The sequence below is a fragment of the Neomonachus schauinslandi genome, chromosome X, assembly GCF_002201575.2.
Source record: "Neomonachus schauinslandi chromosome X, ASM220157v2, whole genome shotgun sequence".
NCBI lineage: Eukaryota > Metazoa > Chordata > Mammalia > Carnivora > Phocidae > Neomonachus > Neomonachus schauinslandi.
Genome location: NC_058419.1, coordinates 66762474 through 66785215, shown reverse-complemented (window position 1 = coordinate 66785215; position 22742 = coordinate 66762474). Strand labels below are relative to the sequence as shown.

The window sequence follows — 22742 nt, the reverse complement described above, 5'->3', positions numbered from 1 at the left end:
AACACTGCTAGTACTGATACCCGAATTCAGCAAAGTCACAGGATATAAAATCAACATACAGAAATCTGTTGCGTTTCTCTACACCAATAATGAAGCAGCAGAAAGAGAAATCCCATTTACAATTGCACCAAAAACTGTAAGATACTTAGGAATAAACCTTACGAAGGAGGTAAAAGATCTGTACACTGAAAACTATAGAACAGTTATGAAAGAAATTGAGGAAGACACAAAGAAATGGAAAAATATTCCATGTGCACGGACTGGAAAAACAATGTTCTTAAAATGTCTATACTACCCAAAGCAATCTACACATGTAATACAATCCTGATCAAATTACACCAGCATTTTTCACAGAGCTAGAACAAACAATTCTAAAATTTGTATGGAACTCGAAAAGACCTAAATAGCCAAAATAATGTTGAAAAAGAAAAGCAAAGCTGGAGGTATCACAATTCTAGACATCAATCTGCATTACAAAGCTGTAATCATCAAGACAGTATGGTATTGTCACAAAAACAGAGAAACCAATCAGTGGAACAGAACAGAGAACCCAGAAATGGACCCACTACTATATGGACAACTAATCTTCAACAAAGCAGGAAAGAATATCCAATGGAAAAAATATGGTCTCTTCAACAAATGGTGTTGGGAAAATTGGACAGCAACATGCAGAAGAATGAAACTGGACCACTTTCTTACACCATACAAAAAAATAGACTCAAAATGGATGAAAGACCTAAATTTGAGACAGGAGTCCATTAAAATCCTAGAGGAGAACACAGGCAGCAACCTCTTTTACCTTGGCTGTAGCAACTTCTTACTAGAAACGCCTCCAGAGGCAAGGGAAACAAAAGCAAAAATGAACTATTGGGACTACATGATGATGAAAAGCTTCTGCACAGCAAAGGAAGCAATCAACAAACTAAAATACAACGGATAGAATGGGAGAAGATACTTTCAAATGACGTATCAGATAAAGGGCTAGTATCCAAAATCTATAAAGAACTTATATAACTCAACACCCAAAAAACAAATAATCCAGTCAAGAAATGGGCAGAAGACATGAACAGACATTTCTCCAAAGAAGACATACAAATGGCCAACAGACACATGAAAAAATACTCAACATCACTCATCATCAGGGAAATATAAATCAAAACCACAATGAGATACCACCTCACACCAGTCAGAATGGCTAAAGTCAACAACACAGGAAATGACAGATTTTGTGAGGATTTGGTAAAAGGGGAACCCTCTTACACTGTTGGTGGGAGTGCAAACTGATGTAGCCACTCTGGAAAACCGTATGGTGGTTCCTCATAAAGTTAAAAATAGAACTACCCTATGATCCGGCAATTGTACTACTGGGTATTTATCCAAAGGATATAAAAATACTGATTTGAGGGGCACATGCACCCCAATGTTTATAGCAGCACTATCAACAATAGCCAAAGTATGGAAAGAGTCCAAATGCCCATCAGCTCATGAATGGATAAAGAAGATGTGGTATATACATACAATGGAATATTATGAGCTATCAAAAACAATGAAATCTTACCGTTGGCAATGACGTGGATGGAAGTATATTATGAGTGTATTATGCTAAGCGAAATAAGTCAGTGAGAGAAAGACAAATACTGTATGATTCACTCATATGTGGAATTTAAGAAACAAAACAGATGAACATAGGGGAAAGAAAAGAAAAATAAAATAAGATAAAAACAGAGAAGGAGGGAAACCATAAGCGACTTTTTTTTTTAAGATTTTATTTGACAGAGAGAGAGAGAGCAAGTGAGAGCGAGAGTAAGAACACAAGCAGGGGGAGTGGGAGAGGGAGAAGCAGGCTTCCTGCTGAGCAGGGAGCCCGATGTGGGGCTCGATCCCAGGACCCTGGGATCATGACCTGAGCCGAAGGCAGACGCTTAATGACTGAGCCACCCAGGTGTTCCACCATAAGTGACTCTTAACTAGAGAACAAACTGAGGGTTGCTGGAAGGGAGGTGGGTGGGGGGATTGGCTAAAAGGGCATTAAGGAAGGCACTTGTGATGAGCTCCAGGTGTTATACGTAAGCAATGAATCACTAGATTCTACTCCCGAAACTAATATTACATTATATGTTAAGTAATTTGAATTTAAATAAAATCTTGAAGAAAAAAAAAAAACAAAAAGGTCAGGTCATCAATTGAAAAGTTTACACATAAAATTTTTTCATTACAACAAGCATATCAGGATGTCTGGGTGGCTCAGTCTGTTAAGTGTCCAGCTTGATTTCGGCTCAGGTCATTATCTCAGGGCCGTGAGCTCAAGCCCTGCATCAGAGCTCCCTCTCCCTTTACCCCTCCCTACCGGGTCATGTGCATGCGTGTGCATTCTCTCTCTTGCACTCTTGTAATAAATGAGTAAATAAATACAAGCATAACAAACAATACTAAAGTATCTATAATATCAAGTGAAAGGTCCTTTTTACTGTCCTTTAGCTCCCCAACCCATACCCTCTTCTGAGCTATGTTTAAGTATATCCTTCCAATTTTCTATGTGTTTGCGCATGCGCGAACGAACACACACACACACACACACACACACACACACACACACACACACACAGTTATGGATTGAATTGTCTCTCTCCCAAAATTTCATGTTTAAATCCTAACCCCAAATAACCTCAAATGTGACTATATTTGATGACCGGGCCTTTAAAGAGGTAATTACCGTTAAATGAGGTCATTAGAGTAGGCCCTAATCTGCCTGGTGTATTTAGAAGAGATTAAGACACAGACATGCGGGGCACCTGGGTGGCTCAGTCGTTAGGCGTCTGCCTTCGGCTCGGGTCACGATCCCAGGGTCCTGGGATCGAGCCCCGCATCGGGTTCCCTGCTCGGCGGGAAGCCTGCTTCTCCCTCTCCCACTCCCCCGCTTGTGTTCCCTCTCTCTGTCAAATAAATAAAAATAAAAAATAAAAAAATCTTAAAAAAAAAAAAAGACACAGACATGCACAGAGGAAAGACCTTGCGAACGCAGAGAAGACAATCATCTGCAAGTCAAAGAGAGAGGTCAGAGAAGAAATCAACCCTGCCAACACCTTGATCTCAGACTTCTAGCCTCCAGAACTGTGAGAAAATAAATTTCTGCTGTTTAAGTCACCCAGTCTGTGGTACTTTGTTAGGGCAGCCCTAGAAAACTAATACATACATGTACACACACACAGCTGTAAAGTCAACATAGTTAAGAGTAGTTGAAGTTCATACTTGGCAAATATTCACACACTTAAAAATATGAATATATTACAATGACAAGTCATAATACAAGTTACTCAAGATCAATAAAAATAATTTGATAAATAAACCAAAATAGAAACCTCAACTTCTCTTTTTTATTATGCTTTGAAAAGCATGATAACAATTTAAAAACCTACTTTCCTAAAATGTCAGTATCTAAGAAACTACCCCCACAGGATACAATTTCTCCACTCTAACATCTCTGCCCTCTGAATGTGGAAAAGAAAATTTAATTGGAGAACTAACGAATAAGCCAAAATATAACCTGCAGTTAAAATTTCTATGAAGAGTAAAATTTTATATCTTATTCCTCAAAGAACTTCATCTTTTAAGCCATTCTTTTTCAAGATTTATTTATTCATTTTAGAGATAGAAAGCACACGTGAAAGGGGTGGGGCAGAAGGAGAGGGAGAGACAGAATCTCAAGCAGACTCTGTGCTGAGTGTGGAGCCTGACACAGGGCTCAATCTCACAACGCTTAGATCATGACCTGAGCTGAAACCAGAGTCGGATGCTCAACCGATTGAGCACCCCAGGTGCCCCTTAAGTCATTTTTTCTTAGCAAAAGATGCCTACTAATAAAGTAATCCAAAAACTTTAGGATAAAAAAGCATGTGTGGGCGCCTGGGTGGCTCAGTTGGTTAAACCACTGCCTTCGGCTCAGGTCATGATCCCAGGGTCCTGGGATCGAGTCCCACGTCGGGCTCCCGGCTCAGCGGGAAGCCTGCTTCTCCCTCTCCCACTCCCCCTGCTTGTGTTCCTGCTCTCGCTGTCTCTGTCTCTGTCAAATAAATAAATAAAATCTTTAAAAAAAAAAAAGCATGTGTGCTTTGGTTATCAAACTAAAAACTGACATTCAGTGCGACCCTACCACAGTACCACCTAATGACAGAAACACAGTGGACAAACTTAAGAGGTTATCCTCAGGGGTGCCTGGGTGGCTCAGTTGGTTAAGCGTCCAACTCTTGATTTCGGCTCAGGTCATGATCTCAGGGCCATGAGATCTAGTCCTGTGTGGGGCTTTGCACTGAGCATGGAGCCTGCTTGGGATTCTCTCTCTCCCTCTCCCTCTGCCCACCCCCTGCACATGCTCATGCGCGTGCTCTCTCTCTCTCTCAAAAAAAGAGGTTATCCTCAAACTTAATGACTCCACAATCTGATTATGATTTTGCTAAAACAAACATTTAATGTAGAAAGTGAGCCTTTGATTCCAAATGTATAGCACCAAAGCAAATATTATTTATTTTTATGTTAAACTTTGTTGTCATTTGGTTATAGGGTTTAATCATTCATTTCACAAATATTTTCTGAGTGCCTACTACATGGAAGAGACCATTCCTGGCTCTGTAGAAGATAAAAAAGATGACTGGAATGTATCTGCCTTTTAAGCATCTAAAATCTTATCTCTTCAACAAGATACACATGATAACTACTTGCAGAAGATGTTACAGGAGTTCAGAGGAGGAAGAAATCAATGTCTTTCAAGCTTATAAAGAATGGTTCTTGGGGCACCTGGGTGGCAAAGTTGGTTAAGCGTCTGCCTCTTGGTTTCGGCTCAGGTCGTGATATCAGGGTCATGAGCTCAAGCCCCGAGTAAGGCTCTGCACTCAGTGCGGAGTCTGCTTAAGATTCTTTCTCCCGGGGCGCCTGGGTGGCTCAGCCATTAAGCGTGTGCCTTTGGCTCAGGTCATGATCCCAGGATCCTGGGATCCCCTGCATCAGGCTCCCTGTTCGGCGGGAGGCCTGCTTCTCCCTCTCCCACTCCCCCTGCTTGTGTTCCCTCTCTAGCTATCTCTCTGTCAAATAAATAAATAAAATCTTTAAAAAAAAAAAAGATTCTTTCTCCCTCTGCCCACCCCAAATAAATAAATAAAATCTTTAAAAAAAAAAAAAAAAAGGAAGAATGGTTCTATAGAATAAACTGGGCTTTAGCTAAGATTTGAAAAACAGAGAGGAGTTAGAAGGCATTTCAGACAGAGAGTATGGCAAAAATGAAGGAAAAAAACAGAAAAACACAAGGTCCAAGGAACAGGGAGCAATCCAGAGTGACTGGAAAAGCAGGGTATTTATAAGAAAATATTTAACAATATGGCTAGCAAGCTAGTTATGTGGGGGATCCTCTAGGGCCTTGAACACTAGGCTAAGGTATAGATACCACTGAAGTCCATAAGCAGAGAAATGACACTTAACTAGAGTTGTTATTTAGGAAAAATAATCTTGATGTGTTGTGAGGGATGGACTGGAAGGGTAGTAAATACCTGTAAGCAGTGAGAAAGTCATGCATAAAGTTACAAGGGCCTAAAACTATAGCATAAGTTGAGAGAATGAAAAGGACAGGATAGGTCATGGTTACTACAATGAAATGTACACCTACCTCCCAGAGTTACTGTGAAGATCAAATGACATAATAATATAATAGACTTGAAAAGTATATTTACTCACTAGTAACAAAACCTACAAGGGTGTCGAGAGCATAAATGAGGATTTTAGGAAGACAAATTCTAGAAAAGGAAGAAGAAAATCAAAACAACAAAAATGTCACCTTTTGCAGACAATTAAATATACCTATTAAAATTACTAAAATATTAAATAATTAAAAGACCTAATTTTGGTAAAGACTGAGCACCAAGAAAAATAATGCTTATAAATAAAAATTTAAAATTATCTCAGCATTGTAAAAATAATGTACATATAACAACTAGTATTCAAGGGGAAAACGGAAAATTACTTAAGAGGTAAAACTATGGGTTATTTTTCTCATGTTTTTTTTTTTTTAAAGATTTTATTTATTTATTTGAGAGAGAGAATGAGAGAGAGAGAGCACATGAGAGGGGGGAGGGTCAGAGGGAGAAGCAGACTCCCCGCCAAGCAGGGAGCCTGATGCGGGACTCGATCCCGGGACTCCAGGATCATGACCTGAGCCGAAGGCAGTCGCTTAACCAACTGAGCCACCCAGGCGCCCCTCTCATGTTTTTATTAGATGCAGTTTTGTACAATTAAAAAGAGAAATTTATAAATAAAATAAAGAGGGAAAACTGTAAGGATCATATATAGAACAGGCAATTTCGCTTCTATTTTAAACTCTATAACATGGGAAGGAACATACTCCTATTTGAAAAACCAAAAACTTTCAGATAAACACTGAGTATCAATTTATTACTGTATTTTCCATTTAATCAAAATTTTGATACGAGCAAAGTTTCCATTCCACTTCTACCCCCAACTGCCCAGTGACAAGTGCCCTTTACTCTGTCACTGGATACTCAGGAACTCCATTAGAGAACCCCACCCTGAAATATTATATTTATCAGGGATTCTCTGATCCTCCCAAAATTGTATGCAAAATGAAGTATGTGTGTATGCCCATTTTCCTAGGGAGAAGGTTCATGGCTTTTATCAGATTCTTGAAGGGCCTAGTATTCTAAAAGAAAATTTAGAAATAATCTGAACTTTTCTTCCCCCGCCTTTTAATTTTGATAGCCAATTCAAATAAGTATGTCAATGGCTTAAAGAAAGTTATTTATTCGACTATTTTCAAATAAGGGATCTTCTGAATTCCTCTTCTCAATTCCCAGTGCCACTTCAGACTAAGACCTTTATATTTCCATTCTTTATCATTTATAGCCCAGGTAAGCTTCATCTTTATTCACAACTTTTACAGCACTGCTGCCACTCTCCACCACCTCCTCAGAACCTATTTGATGATTTTATTTTATTATTTTTTTAAAGATTTTATTTATTTATTTGAAAGCGAGAATGAGAGAGAGAGAGAGAGAGCATGAGAGGGGGAGGGTCAGAGGGAGAAGCAGACTCCCTGCCGAGCAGGGAGCCCGATGCGGGACTCAATCCCAGGACTCCAGGATCATGACCTGAGCCGAAGGCAGTCGCTTAACCAACTGAGCCACCCAGGCGCCCCCCTATTTGATAATTTTAGAACATAGCTTACTCTTCCCCCACTCTAATTCCATCTCCCCAACACTAGCAAATACTGAACTCATCACCAATCTCATTTTTTTTTTACTCCTGTTCTTAGATCAACAAGTACTATAAGAGGCAGAACCATATAAATTTGCCCCATTAAAAACTTAACATCAATTTAAATGTAGCCTATGTTGCTCCTGGAAAACTACTAACAGTAATAAACTAGGCTCACAAAGTAGAGTTTCTATTTACACAAAGGACAACTCCCAAAAGGTCAGAGTCAGGAAACTAAAGAATTGAAGAAACTTTAGAGATCAAGTAGTTGAATCTTATTTTAGAGAAACCAAGTCCAAAGGAACAAGTGATCTGTCCAAGATAACCAAGAGTAGAAACAGAGCTCAGGTAGTCAGGTGTCCTGATGACAATGTTCGTTCCACTATACCATGCTATGTCCTTTGTACGCGAGCTGTTTATCCTCTTTAATACTTATAAATCAAAATCTTTCAAATTATCTGTATTTTCTCCAGTAAGATTTACTTACTACTACACTACTACCTCAAGACCCCTTAACAGTATACAACATCATTCCTTCCTGGCTTGTTGAGTGAGAATGATACAAGGGAAAATAACTGAAAGCCTTACTGAAATCAAGATAGACTACATTTTAAGTACCCTATAACTCTCTCATATGAAGAACTGAATTGGTTTGGTATGTCTTGCTTTCCTCAAAACTAAGTCACTGCTTCTTAATAACTTATATTCTTCTAATGATTGCAAATTATTGTTTAATGATTTGTTCTAGTGTCTCCTAACACCAAAGCCAAGACTAGAATCCAACTCTTCTGTTTACCCATATTCTTTCTGCCAAATCACCCTTTTTAAGGTGAGTTCTGATCCTGAATGATATAAATTTAAGTCAGTTCTATCTTCAAGAAGATACCTATTTAAATTATAATTAATGGTTATTTATTCTGCCCCTTAGGTTATTTAAAGTCTTCCTTGCTCTCCTAATAAAAAGACTATTAATTTAAGAAATTCTTTTTATATGCATGTTAAATCCCTCTTCCTACAACTGAAGTCTATGTCTCTTTTTATAAACTAATGTCCCAGTAAGTTCAGGTATCACTAAACTACTATTGAAGGATAGCCTTTAATTAAAAAAAAATGCCCTTCAGGTACTTTAAATGTCACTGAATCACCTCTCACCTTCTTTAAGGTCCATGCAAAATCCACTTAAAAATACCCTTAATTTTTTCCTCTTAAATTCTGTTCTTAATTTTCTTATTACATTTTATGTCTTCTCAGTAATCACTGTCATTTCTTGATATGCATCTTATAATATAAAACCTGTATCTTAAAACTAGGATCTCTAAAAAGCAAAGTAGGAGAATTGTTTCATTAGTGTAATTATATTCTACTTCAATTAATATGAAGGACAGAAGTAAAGTCTCTTAACAGCATCCAGTCAGCAGTGGGAGCGCAGGAAGGGGGAATTTACTACTGGGAGATAGTAAAGCTCTCATCCATTGTCCATGATGAAAACAAATGAAATGTGAACCAACAAATGAAAACAAAACAGTACCTATCCAAAAGAACTACTAAATAGAATATACAAGGTAAATACACTAAAGTAAAAGGTGTGCCAGACAGACCTCAATGGAAATACCTACTACAAACCAAAGAGAAAGGACAGACCATTTTGTTGCATGCAGTATAAACCAAAGAACACAAGCCAGTCAAAATCAAATGAAGAGTTCCACTTCCGGCATGACAAGATCTCCTTAGACCCACTCCCCAGCAAAACTGGTAAAAGTTATAAAAGGACCACCATTTAAAGTCCCTAGAAATGGTCCTGGGGCATATAGCAAATGAAATAACATTTACTCAAGAAAAGCTACTAGAGCTCAGTAAGAATAGCAAGTCTGTGGTGTTTGAACCAGGACATACTCCCTGCCTCCCCACTCCCAGTCTGGCAATATGGAAACTCCACTTGAGACTGGTATAGCCGAGCACAGTACATCGCCCCCCCTTCCCTTTCATGAGCTCCTAGTCAGAAGACTGTCTTCCTGGGAAAGACAGGACATCAGCATTTCTCTCATCTTTCCCCCAGTGGGCTAACGTGGTCAAGAAATAGGGGCTCCCTTCTTCCACACACCCCCACAGAAGGGACAGAGGCTGACCCTGGGTGTGCTGCCACTGAGAATACTTGATTGTTGAAGGCCCAATCACCCTAACCCTGACTCCTAAGAGGCTGGTTCCATACCAGGAGAAGCATGCCAAAAAGAACTCCTCTTACTCCCCACTAGCACTCAACACCTAAAGTGGGGGTATCACTCAGAGAGTGGCCACCACTGTCCCCACCCCCAGCTTCAGACCTGTGGCTGGTAGATTTTTGCCTGGGAGAAGAAGACCCTAAAACAGATAGCTCCTAATCTCTTCCCACAGGAATTGACTTAATGCGAAGTTCAAGCCTCAGGTTACTCTCAAAAACAGTGGAGGTTCTCATGAAAGGCCAAGTGGGAGAAAACTGATGGAATCATCGGACATAGAAGCTAAACTGTGGGTCAGCTGGTTTGCCCCAGAGAACCAGAAAATCAAGAAGGGAGGCAGCTCGGAGGAGCTTGCCTGGGATCAGAACAAATCTCAAATGTTGTCCTCAGGAACTATCACTTCAAAGCAACACCAATTTGATTCCTTTAGTCTGTGGAACAATTTCTGCCCCAGGGCACTGTTGAAAACAGCAGTGCAATCTGCCAACAACTAATGGACCATAACTGGGAAAGAAAAATCCTCAACAAAACTACGGTCATCCCAAGGTAACTATGGACATACCCAAGGCTATGCCCCTTAAGGAGCAACGTCAGAGGCATTAACACTGCAAAATAGGAAGCAGGTGGGAGAGTGAAGAAAGACATCACTAAAATAATCCAGCCAGTCTTTAACCAAATAAACAAGCAAGTAAATAACAATAACAAACCCTGGGAAGGAGGGGACCAGTACCCCGAGTTACTACATTATCTAAAATGTCCAGTTTCCAAAAAATTGCAAGACAGGCAAAGAAACAGGAAAGTATAACCTATACACTGGGAAAAAGCAGGCAAGAGAAACTGCCTGTGGTTTTGACCAAATGTCAGATTGAAAAGAAAAAGCCTTCAAAGTAGTCATTATAAATACGTCCAAAGACTAAAAGAAATCATGTTAAAGAAATGAAAGAAGGTGTGATGACAATGTAACATTACATGGAGAATATCAATAAACAGGAATTATTTAAAAAGAACTAAATGGAAATTCTACAGTTGAAAATTACAGTAACTAAAATGAAAAATTCACTAGAGGGGACTGACAGCAGATGTGAATTGGCAGAAGAAATAATTAGTAAACTTGAAGACAGAACAATAGGGATTATCCAATATGAAGAACAAAGATAAAAAAAGTGAAGAAAAATGAACAGAGCTTCAGAGAAATGAGGGCCATTATTAAGCACACCAACATATGCATAATGTGTGTACCAGAAGAAAAGGAGAATGATAAAGGAAAAGAAAAACTACTCGATGAAATAATGGCTGAAAATTTCCAAAGCTTATTAAAAAGAACTTACTTATTAAAATGTAATTTACACATCCAGGAAGTGCAACAAACTCCAAGGAGGAAGCATACAAAGAGATCCACCAACACATTATAGTAAAAACATTAAAAGCCAAAACAAGGGGAACATCTTGAAAGTAGCAAGAAGAAAAAAAGACTCCTTACTAACAAGGGGACCCCAGTAAGAATAACAGCTGATTTCTTAGCAAAAACAATGTGTAGGCTGGAAGGCAGTAGGATAATATTCAAAGCACTAAAAAAAAAACAAAAAAAACTGTCAAGCAAGAATCCTATTATCCAGAAAATATACTGTTCAAAAATGAAGACAAAATAAAGACATTCCCAGATAAACAAAAACTGGGAAAATGTGCTACTAACAGAACCACCTTATAAGAAATACTAAAGGAAGTTCTGTAGGCTGAAAACAAGTGACCCCAGACTGTAATCCAAATACACACACACAAAACAAAGAGCACCAGAATGTATAAATGCACACTTTTTTTATCTTTTTTTTTTTTAAAGATTTTATTTATTTTCACAGAGAGAGCACAAGCAGAGGGAGAGAGAGGGAGAAGCAGGCTCCCCGCTGAGCAAGGAGCCCGATGCGGGACTTGATCCCAAGACCCCGGGATCATGACCTGGGCCAAAGGCAGCTGCCTAACCGACTGAGACACCCAGGCGTCCCTACCTTCTTCTTTGAACCAATTTAAAAAGCAACTGTATAAAATAATATGGATAAAATTGTTGAGCCTATGACATATAGAGATGCAATATATTTGCCAATAATATCACATAAGAGATGGGTGGGAGCACAGCTATAGTGGGATAAGGAAATGACTCCAGATGGTAAATCAAACACAAGAGAAGAAATGAAGAGAACTAGAAATGATAAATACAAAGGCTAGTATAACAAAATAAATATTTACTTCCTGTCTTCTCTCAGCATCTTTTAAAGTCATAAATTATATAAAGTAATAATTATGACAATGTATTGTTAGGATTGTAACATTTATAAATGTAATATTTATGAAAATAAAACAACAAAGTGGGGAAACGGAACTAGACTATACAAGAGTAATGTTTCTATATCTCACTAGGATTACATTATAAAATTCTTAGAAGAAAACAGGTAAATCTTCATGACCTCAGATTTGACAATGGATTCATAGCTATAACACAAAAAAATATGACCAACAAAAGAAAAAATAGGTAAATTTGACTTTATCAAAATGAAAAGCTTTTGTGCTTCAAAGGCCATTATCAAGAAAGTCAAAAGATAACCCACAGAATGGGAGAAAATATTTGCAAATCATGTATCAGATAAAGGACTTGAATCTGTAATTTATAAAGAACTCTGACAACAATAAAAAGACCGGTAACCCAATTAAAAAATGGGCAAAAGACCTGACTAGACTTTCCTCAAAAAAAGATACTTAAATGGCCAATAAGCACATGGATAGATGTCCAGTGTCTTTTGACATCAGGGAAATACAAATCAAAACCAAAATGAGAGAACACGTCACACTAGGATAGCTAAACTAAAAAAGTAAGATAAGAATAACTATTGGTGAGGATGTGGAGAAATTGGAATCCTCCTGTACTTCTGATGGTAATGTAAAATGGTGTAGTCCTTTGAAAACCAGTCTTGCAGTTCCTTATAGAATTAAACACAGTTACCATATGGCCCAGCAATTCTACTCCTAGATATATACCCAAGAGAAATGAAAACTTATGTACTTATAAAACTTGTACATGAATGTTGACAGCAGCATTATTCCTAACAGCCAAAAGATGGGGAAAAAAACCTGAATGCCCACCAACTGACAAATGCATAAAGACAATATTGCATATCCACACTGAGTATTATTTAGCCATAAAAACAAGTGAAATACTTAATACATGCCATGACATGGATGTGCCTTGAAAACATAATACTAATTGAAAGAAGCCAGTCTCAAAAAACTACGTATTATATGATTCCATCTATGTGAAAAGTCCAAAATGGACAAATTATAGAAACTGAACATCGATTGGTGGTTTCTTAGGGCTGGTGAGGGAGGGAGATGGGGGGTGATAGCCAAAAGGATAGCAAGTTTGTTTTTGAGGTAATAAAAATGTAAAATTGGCTACGGTAACAGTGGTACAGATCATTAAATATACTAAAATCCACTGAATTGCACACTTTAAATGGGTGAATTATATAGTATGTGAATTAATCTCAAAAAAGATGTTTTTAAAAAGCAAATGAAGAAAAGTATATGATCAGTGTCCGGATCAAGAATTAAGAACTTTTTAAACTTAGATAAAAAGTGCTGTGGACTAACTGTATGATACCTCAGTTTCTACCATATAATTATTGATGAAAAAAATTTTATCACTCAAAATTTGTCTTTTTAATATTAACTAATGTAGTAGAGAGACAACTGTATAATAAATCATTACAATTTAAATCTTACCATACTAACAATTTTAATAAAAAACTTTAATGTTTAAGGTGTTTCCCTCTATTAACAGTGCTCTAGTACAAGTATCTTTAGAGGGCACTTGGGTGGCTCAGTCTGTTAAGCGTCTGCCTTCAGCCCAGGTTATGATCCGGGAGTCCCAGGATCCAGCCCGGTGATGGGCTCCTGGCTCAGCGGGAGTCTGCTTCTCCCTCTGACCCTCCTCCCTCTCGTGCTCTCTCTCACTCTCTCCTCTCTCTCTCAAATAAATAAAATCTTTAAAAAAGGAAATATCTTTACAATTCAACATTTATTGTATGCTTAAGGTCTGCCAGAATCTTATTTACCTTCATATCAATACCTGACACACAGAAGGCAATAAATGAATGAGTGGCCTTAAAGGCTGTCATTTATCTATACTAGGATATAGTTACCTCATCTGTAAAATTAGAAGGCTGGATATGATCTTCTCTAAAGTAGCACCGTTTGAACAGAACTTTTTGCAACGATGGAAATGTTCCATACCTATGTGCTTTTTAGCCCTTGAAATGCAGCTAATGGAATTACATTTTTAATTTAATTTAAATTTAAACAGCCACATGAAGCTAGTGACTACCATATTGCACAGCATAGTTCTAGGGTATAATCCTGTGTGAAAAACACATTTTACAATGCATCCCAGTAATCACATACATGTGGGGGTGTGTATATATATATATACACATAAAAAGAATAGTACATAAGGCATTACTTCCCTTAATATGTATAAAGTACTGATATTTTTTTTCTTATTCTACTGAATTTCATATAAAAAAAGTGCTGATCCAACCTATTAACATGATTTCATAACACTGCACTAAGGTTCTTTTCAGCTCTAAAATATTATGCTATATAATAATGACTGTCTTAAAAAATATGTATTAATATTTATTTTGTAATCTTTCTTTAAAGATTTATTTATTGGAGAGGGGAAGGGCAGAGGGAGAGGGAGAGAGAAACCCAAGCAGACTCCACACACAGCCCAATGGAGGGCTCAATCTCCCAACCCTGAGATCATGACCTGAGCTGAAACCAAGAGTCAGACGCTCAACTGACTGCACCACCCAGGAGCACCTATTTTGTAATCTTCATCACAAGTCACTATGTGAAGGTGCCTCAGGTTATATCAGATTCTACTAAAAGCCTTATAACCATTCCTTCATCTCCCCGTTAAATCTACATTTTTTTAAATTATGGCAAGAGTTGCATGCCTTTAAGAAGTAGAAAACAAAAGTAACATCTTTCCCTTGTTTTTCACACTTTGGAAATGGTAACCAAAAGGAATGGTAGGATATAGAGAAGACAGTGGAGGAAGAAAGTTGTGGCGACAGTGTTCATGAAAACAGAGAAAGCTAATTTTTTATTTCCATCACTTCCTCTGAAACTCCCAATGACTTCTCCATCCCCCTCAACCTCCCAGCCTGACAAAGTCCTACAAATTTTATCTTAACTTCATCAGACTTTTTAGAGGACCACAGAACAAGAATGGTTCCCAAGAAATGATGTGTTACAACTTTCAACTATAAAGTGTTTTTAAAACCTTAATAAAATGGTCTGGATTTGTTCCCCTAGCCTAATCTGCCACTTCTATCTTAAACTCTTCAGTAACCTAAAATTATATGTAGTTCTACAAAAGGTCCATGTTCTCTCTTACCTGCGGGCCTCTGCACACACTATTCCCTCTTTAGCTAATTTCTCTTCATTTTTAAGGTCTTGGCTTAGCTTAGATATCAGTGACTCAAGGCATTTTTCCCACCTCAAAATTAGACTTGATGCCCTTCACGTATACTCTGTATATGTGTACTTTGTACCCTCCCCATCACTGCACTACTGTATTATATCTGCCTGTTTACTTACCTTTTTCCCTTACTAGATCTTAAACTCTTTAAGGATAGGCCTATATTTTATTCTGTTCACTGCTGTAAAGGTGTTCAGTAATTATTGGATGAACAAATGGATATAATTTCTCCAGCACTCCCCATGCCTAGTGTCATTCCATATTCTCCCTGCTTAAAATGTTCTCCCCAGTTCTATCACCAGCAAGAGCTCCTCTCTGTAATCTGGTCCTTAATTATCACCATTTCCTCTAGATGCTTACTGTCTTTATTGTTTATACTATTCATTTGATATTTAACCTACATTGTCTTTTAGTTATTCTTGTAATGGATAGATTCAATCTCCTTAACTAAATTGATCAATCTTGAAGGCATTAATGTATGTTTCTCTTGGTACCCCCATTATCAAGCATAGCCCTAAGTACATAATAGATATTAAATATCTGTTCACGCAGAATCAAAATTTATGAGGGTGCTTCTCATACAAAACTGACAATACTTCAGTGATACTGATGAAGAAGTGGTGGGAATTAAACTTTTTGTCAATATATAGGAAATAAAAGATATACTAAAGTACAAGTACAAATAATTTTTTTTAAACCGCTGAGTGAGGGATAACAATGGACACAAATATTAAGAGGCACTATAACAAAAACTACATTCATTAATTGAAGAAAACTAGCTTTATGGTTTCCAAAGCGACCTGTATGCACAGAACACTATTTTCAGATCAAAGGACAATCGTGTTTACATATGAATTTAGGGCGGTCAATGTTTTGGAAAGAAAGACAGTTAAGGTTTTGGCCTATCAAGAAGCACTGTCAGCAGAGAGTTAACTGGTGCCAACTCAACTTGCCTCTTGTTTACAGGTAGGTTTGCCGTCATCTTACAGTGCCCCCCTCATTGCTACTTCCAAATGAGTAAAATCTGAACCATGGACATACTGGTTCCAAATTCCATTACTAACTTTGGAAAGTAGCCCAGTTTTCCTTGCATTTAGAAGGATAAGCAATCTGGGAATCCTGTCTACCCCATCTCTTAAACTCAGAAGAAAAAAAACATGTAAATCCTAAGAGAGTCCCTAGCGCTTAGGTGCCCTCTGCCCGAAACCTTCCGTCCCATTCCCCTGTGCTATACCACGAAGGTTTTCTTCACCCCTTCCTCAAATTACTAACCCCAATTTCCTTCACTTACTGATGTTTCGAGTTAGCCCTGACAACCTTTCTTCTTGGCGTTCTCTCTGACCCAAGGACACGAGGGCAAACTTTTCCCTATAGGTCCCTTTGTCCTTCACCCTACTCTACCACGTGAATGGCATCTCACCTGGGAAATTCGAGCGGTTCCTGAAGCGCCGCGCTGACGTGATCTCCATTGAGAACCTGCGCCACGGACAGAGACTAGAGACCGGATCAGAAACACGACATGCCGGCGCTTTTCGAAAGCGGCCGCTGCGACTGCCCAGCGTGAAGAAGGTATCGCGAGCAGCGCCATCTTGAGCGAGGAAAGAGGAACCGAGAGCAAAGGATTCTGGGACTCTGGCGGACCCAACCCCGCTACCTTAATCTTCGCTCCCCTCCCCCTCGTTTTCTCAGGGCCCCAGACCGGAAATAGCTTCTCAGTGAAGAGTCCAGTCAGACGCTTGGGCTCAACCGTTTTTATCTTCCAGGGTAAAATACACAGCGGGTAATATCAGAATAACGTTGTCTTTCTCTGTTTTCCTAGATTTTACACATAAAATACAGGCTGCGCAGTTAAATTGAGATAAACCAGTCATTTTTTTAGTATAATTATGTCTCAAATACAGCATTTTGCTAGATCTGCCAACCCTATCTTGTCCAAGCATTCCACTTTTCTCTTACAGCCTCCAACTCAGTGCGACGCTTCACACCATTTTCCCTCTGCATGTTCTTATCTTCACTCTCCGTAGCACTAACTCTTAGGGTAGATTAAACTACGATACTAACTTCCCCAGGGAGGAGACTTCATGAACCATGAGATACACTGGGTTGAAACCCCTGAAAGCTGATGGTTGAGTGTCAGGCTGATTGTTCACTTTTGCGCAAACCTTGGGGCAGTTTTCCTTTGGTCTGTTGCTCTTGGGACAGTTTTACACACACACACAAAGACACACACATCTTTGCTAATTTGCTTCGCTTTCTAGCTCTTCCATTTGGTTTCTGCAAATGTATGTAGAGAAGCCCATGTTTAAAGACAGGTTTATATTCTTTTCTCACTGATGCGGGAAACAAAGGCAGAAGAAAAATTATTAAATTTCCTTACTATCTACAACCCATTGACAAATCCTTGAAACAGGCAGAGTGACATTCCTCTAGGAACTCAGCTGCCTCCGTGTTAATATTTTGCTAAGGGCAAAAGGCATCTTAGCTCCCCACCCCCAGGATCCTGTAAGTCTACTTTAACATATAAAAATTCCTTTGGAAACTTCCTTTATCTCTACCCCCATCACCCCAGGTACATGTTGGCCATCACCCTCCAAGCATATTACCCACAGATACACATCTGAAGAGTCTCATGACTGAGTTTTTACTCAACAATAATAAATGACCTTTCCCAACAATAGCTAGCCCCCTCAGGATCCTGGAAACCTTGTTTTCAAAATTCCTTAGAGACTTATGCTATCCCTAACCCCCTCCCAACTTGAAAGTATATAATGGGCCACTCCTCATGACCCATTGCAGCTCTTTCTGCCCATGGGTCCTGTCCCTGTGCTTTCATAAAACCACTCTTCTTGCACCAAAGACATTTCTAGAATTCTTTCTTGGTCGTTGGCTTTGAACCCTAAGGTCTTTTCTTACATCACTCACCACTATCATCAAACAAAATATTTAAATATATTTACAGTTGTCTGGAAAACTGCATCTCCAAGTGTCAGCGTTGCCTAAAATCCTGTAGGCAGTGATGCAGTTGCAATTTTATATTCACTGCTGCGTTCTCAAACTTTTTACACAAGACAGGCAAATAATTATGTTGCCACTGAATCTTTCTACCCAGGTAAAGCATTGTCCAATAATGTGCTAATTTTTTTTAAAAATATAGTAATCTAGGGACACCTGGGTGGCTCAGTCAGTTAAGCGGCTGCCTTCAGCTCAAGTCATGATCCCAGGGTCCTGGGATCGAGTCCCGCATCGGGCTCTTTGCTCAGCAGGGAGCCTGCTTCTCCCTCTGCCTGCAGCTCCCCCTGCTTGTACTCTCGCTCACTCTCTCTCACCTATGCTCTCTCTAGCAAATAAATAAATAAAATCTAAATATATATATATAGTAATCTATGTACCATTATATCCTGTGAGAGATTGTTAGATAGAAGGTGGCAAAATAATATTTTGAATTTTTATACTTGCAGAAACACTCATACACATTATTTTGCTCATTCTTAACAATAGTTTTTTGGGGGTATTCCTCATTCCTAGTAGATAAAGAAGACCAGGGCCATGTGGTATTAGAGTCAGAATTAGAACAGAGGTATTATGGCTGCTATTACGCTGTTCTTTACACTAAAGATGTTGTCTATGCTCAAAGACAAGGTTTGATTGAAAGTCTCTAGGGGCCATATAGAATCATAAGATTTTAAATGAGCTAAGACCTCAGAATTCTGAAACACCTAACCCTATAGATGATTTCTCAGGATTCTTGAGAAGTTTCATTAGAATTATCTAAAGGCTTTATTGGCATGGATCAACAGTTATGAGGTCTTTGAATGGAGTCAACATATTTTTACTGAAGTAGTATTCACTGAAAGTCAACTCTTCTGATTAAGAAATATGACTAGCATTGGAATATCCAAGTAGTTACTCTGTAAGGAGCTAAAGTGGGTCAAACATGAGCCAAATGAGTCAAAGAAAATTTTCAGTGTACCCAGAAATAGAACATGAAGCATAGTGAAAGTTGTGCGCTGTTAGAACTGCAGCAACAGACAGGCCAAGTTGGCCTACAGCAACTTGACGCATAAGTGTCTAAAATAATTAAAGAGACATAGGAGCACACAATAAAAGCACTATAAATAGCTGTTGGAGACTCAGATCACATGACAGCACTTTAATTATGCAATAATTATACTTACATGTGTATAGTATTTTGCAATTTACAAAGTGCTTTTTAATATCTTATTTAATACCCACATCAACACTGGAGAATAGGCATTATTCATTAATATTCACATATTTAGGGGCACCTGGGTGGCTCGGTTGGTTAGGCATTGGCCTTCAGCTCAGGTCGTGATCCCAGGATCCTGGGATCAAGCCCTGCATCAGGCTCCCTGCTCAGCGGGGAGTCTGCTTCTCCCTCTCCCACTCCCCTGCTTGTGCTCCTTCTCTCTCTCTCTCTCTCTCTCTCTCTGTCAAATAAATAAATAAAATCTTTAAAAATATATTCACATATTTATGAGGAAACCACATATTTATGTGGCTTGACAGAGGTCCCAGAGCTAATGGGATGAAAACCAAACCTAGGTTTTATGACTCCAAATACTGTGATATTTTCACTTAATTACACCTGAAATGTGGAAGAAACACTTAAGTCCTTTAAGAAGGCTACAGTGGCCTCTTCTGTTTCTCGAAAATGCCAGAAGTTATTCCCACCTGAGTGCTTTTGCACTTGCTTTTTCCTCTACTTGGAACATCCTCCCTTCTTTGAGACTTTTTAATGACTCAAATATCATTTTTTAGAGAAGCTTTTCAAGAGTACCTTCTTTAAAGAAACTATTTCCTGTCCCTGCTGCTATCACATTGCCTTGTTTAATTTCCATTAAAATCTTGCTACTCAAAGAGTGGTCCGTGGACCACCAGCATTGACATCACTTGGGAGCTAATTAGAAATGCAGAATCTCAGGCCCCACTCCAGACCTAATGATTCAGTATCTGCATTTTAATAAGAACTCCCTAGGTTATTCATATGCACATTAAAATTTGAGAAGTACTTTTAGAGCACATATAACTTCCTGAAATTAACTTCATTTTTTGTGCATTTTTAACATTAAGAAATATTTCATCATAACTAAAAATTATGAAGGAAAAGATAATGGACACCCATGTACCTGCAACCCAGCTTAGTCATATCTTAACATTTTATTGTATTTGCTTTAGATCTTAGGGCGCCTGGGTGGCTCAGTTGGTTAAGCGGCTGCCTTCAGCTCAGGTCATGATCCCAGGGTCCTGGGATCGAGTCCCGCATTGGGCTCCCTGCTGAGCGGAGAACCTGCTTCTGCCTCTCCCTCTGCCTGCCCCTCTGCCTACTTGTGCTCTCTCTCTATCTCTGTCAAATAAATAAATAAAAATCTTTATATATATATATATAGAAAAGAAAAGAAAAAGGGGCACCTGGATGGCACAGCCAGTCAAGCCTCCAACTCTTGATTTCGGCTCAGGTCATGATCTCAGGGTTGTGAGATCAAGACCTGTGTTGGGCTCCATGCTCAGCACAGAGTCTTCTTGTCCCTCTCCCTACTCCTCTGCCGCCCCTCTTGCTCACTCTCTTGCTCCCTCTTTCTCTCTCTCAAATAAATAAATAAAATCTTTTTTTAAAAAAAGAAAAAAATACCCCAGATTTTGTCTTACATCTATATCTGATTCCTCTATGGGTCATGTGGCTTCAACACTGTTTATTGTTCTGGCTTTGAGTTTCCTCTTTGTTTAGGACCCCTAGAGAGTTTCTTTGTTTGACTTCAAACTCAACTATGCAATTTCAAAACTGTGCGGGAAGGGTGTTGTAATTTGTTGTTGTTGCTGTAATTTTTATCCAACTTGTCTATGTATTTGGAGTATATATAATGATTTTTTTCAAACAAAAATTGCTGTATCATAGGATAGTGCTATATTTAACTTTTTGAGGAACCTCCATAATGTTCTTCACAGTGGCTGCACCAGTTTGCATTCCCACCAACAGTATAATTGAAAATATAAAACTCAACACCCAAAAAACAAATAACTCAGTTACAAAATGGGCAAGAGACATGGATACTCATTTTTCCAAAGAAGACATCCAGATGGCTAACAGACACATGAAAAGATGCTCCAGCATTTGCATTCAAATAAAAAATTATCAATAATGTTTTACAGTTTTATAGTTTCTTTATATGTATGTATACACACACTCACACATATCCACATTTATCACTATTACGATTTCAAAAGAATACAGTATAAAATAAATAGTTGACTTAATAAAGTTATGTTTATCACTTTTCCCCCTTTTTGGGGGGGAACATTTATTGAACATTTATTTTTTTCTAAGCACTGAACTGGGTGCTTTAACTCATATCATCTAATTTTGTATTCTCAAAAGCCCATACAGAGCAGGTTCTAATATAACACTTTTCAAATGAAGAAAAGGAAGCTTAGGGGTTGCCCAAGGATACATAGCTTGGAAGTGGTAGAACTTATATCCAAATCCAGAGGGTCTCACTCAAAAGCCCATGCTCCTTATTACTATACCATAGAGTGTTTTAAGTATACCATAGAGTGTTTTAATTATAGTTACCTATTTAAATTTTTTAACTCATTAAGGGATTAGTTATTTTTCCCCAAATTTTTATTTAAATTCTAGTTAGTTAACATACAGTGTAATACCAGTATCAGGTGTAGAATTTAGTGATTCATCACTTACATACAATACCCAGTGCTCATCACAATTGCCCTCTTCCATACCCATCATCTACTGAACCCATCCCCATGCTCATGCCCCTCCCAGCAACATCAGATTTTTCTCTATACTTAAGTCTGCTTTGTGCTTTGCCTCTCTCTTTTTCCCTATGTTCATTTGTTTTATTTCTTAAATTGCACACATGAGTGAAATTATATGGTATTTGTCTTACTCTGACTGATGGATTTCACTTAGCATTATACTCTCTAGCTCCATCCATGTTGTTTCAAGTGGCAAGATTTCATTCTTTTGATGGCTCAGTAATATTCCATTGTGTATATAAACTACTTCTTCTTAATCCATTCATCAATCAATGGATATTGGGGCTCATTTCCATATTTGGGCTATAGTTGATAATGCTACTATAAACATCAGGGTGCACATATCTCTTCACATCAGTATTTTTGTATCCTTTTTGTGAACACCTAGGAATGCAATTGCTGGATCATAGGGTAGTTATATATATAACTTTTTGAGGAAACTTCATAATGTTCTCCACAGTGGCTGCACCAGTTTGCATTCCCACCAACAGTATAAAAGTGTTCCCACTCTCCACATCCTTGCCAACACCTGTTGTTCCCTATGTTGTTAAATTTAACCATTCTAACTGTTGTGAGGTAATATCTCATTGTGGTTTTGATTTGTATTTCCCAGATGATGAGTCATGTTGAGCATCTTCTCATGTGTCTGTTAGCCATCTGGATGTCTTCTTTGGAAAAATGTCTATTCATGTCTTCTGACCATTTTGTAACTGGATTATTTGTTTTTGGGTGTTGAGTTTTATAGTTTCATTATATATTTTGGATACTAACCTTTTATCAGATATATAATTTGCAAATATCTTTCCCCATTCCTAGTGTTGCCGTTTAGTTTTGTTGATTGTTTCCTTCTCTGTGCAGAAAAGTATTTATTTTTTATAAAGTTCCAATAGTTTATTTTTGCTTTTGTTTTCCTTGCCTTGGGAGACATAACTACCTAGAAGTTGCTA

The 22742-nt window shown here is 38.3% G+C and overlaps 1 protein-coding gene across 4 annotated transcripts in view; it reads right to left on the bottom strand.

The window, feature by feature from the left end:
* The window catches only part of ABCB7 (ATP binding cassette subfamily B member 7), a 165839-nt gene extending 149243 nt beyond the window's left edge, over positions 1–16596 (bottom strand). For all 4 annotated transcript variants that reach the window (XM_044911522.1, XM_044911523.1, XM_021686869.2 and 1 more), the window contains exon 1: positions 16424–16596. In XM_044911522.1, the coding sequence (XP_044767457.1) occupies positions 16424–16591 (168 nt within the window). In that variant the 5' untranslated portion in view covers positions 16592–16596. The remainder of the gene's footprint in view (positions 1–16423) is intronic.
* Positions 16597–22742: the final 6146 nt, after the last annotated feature.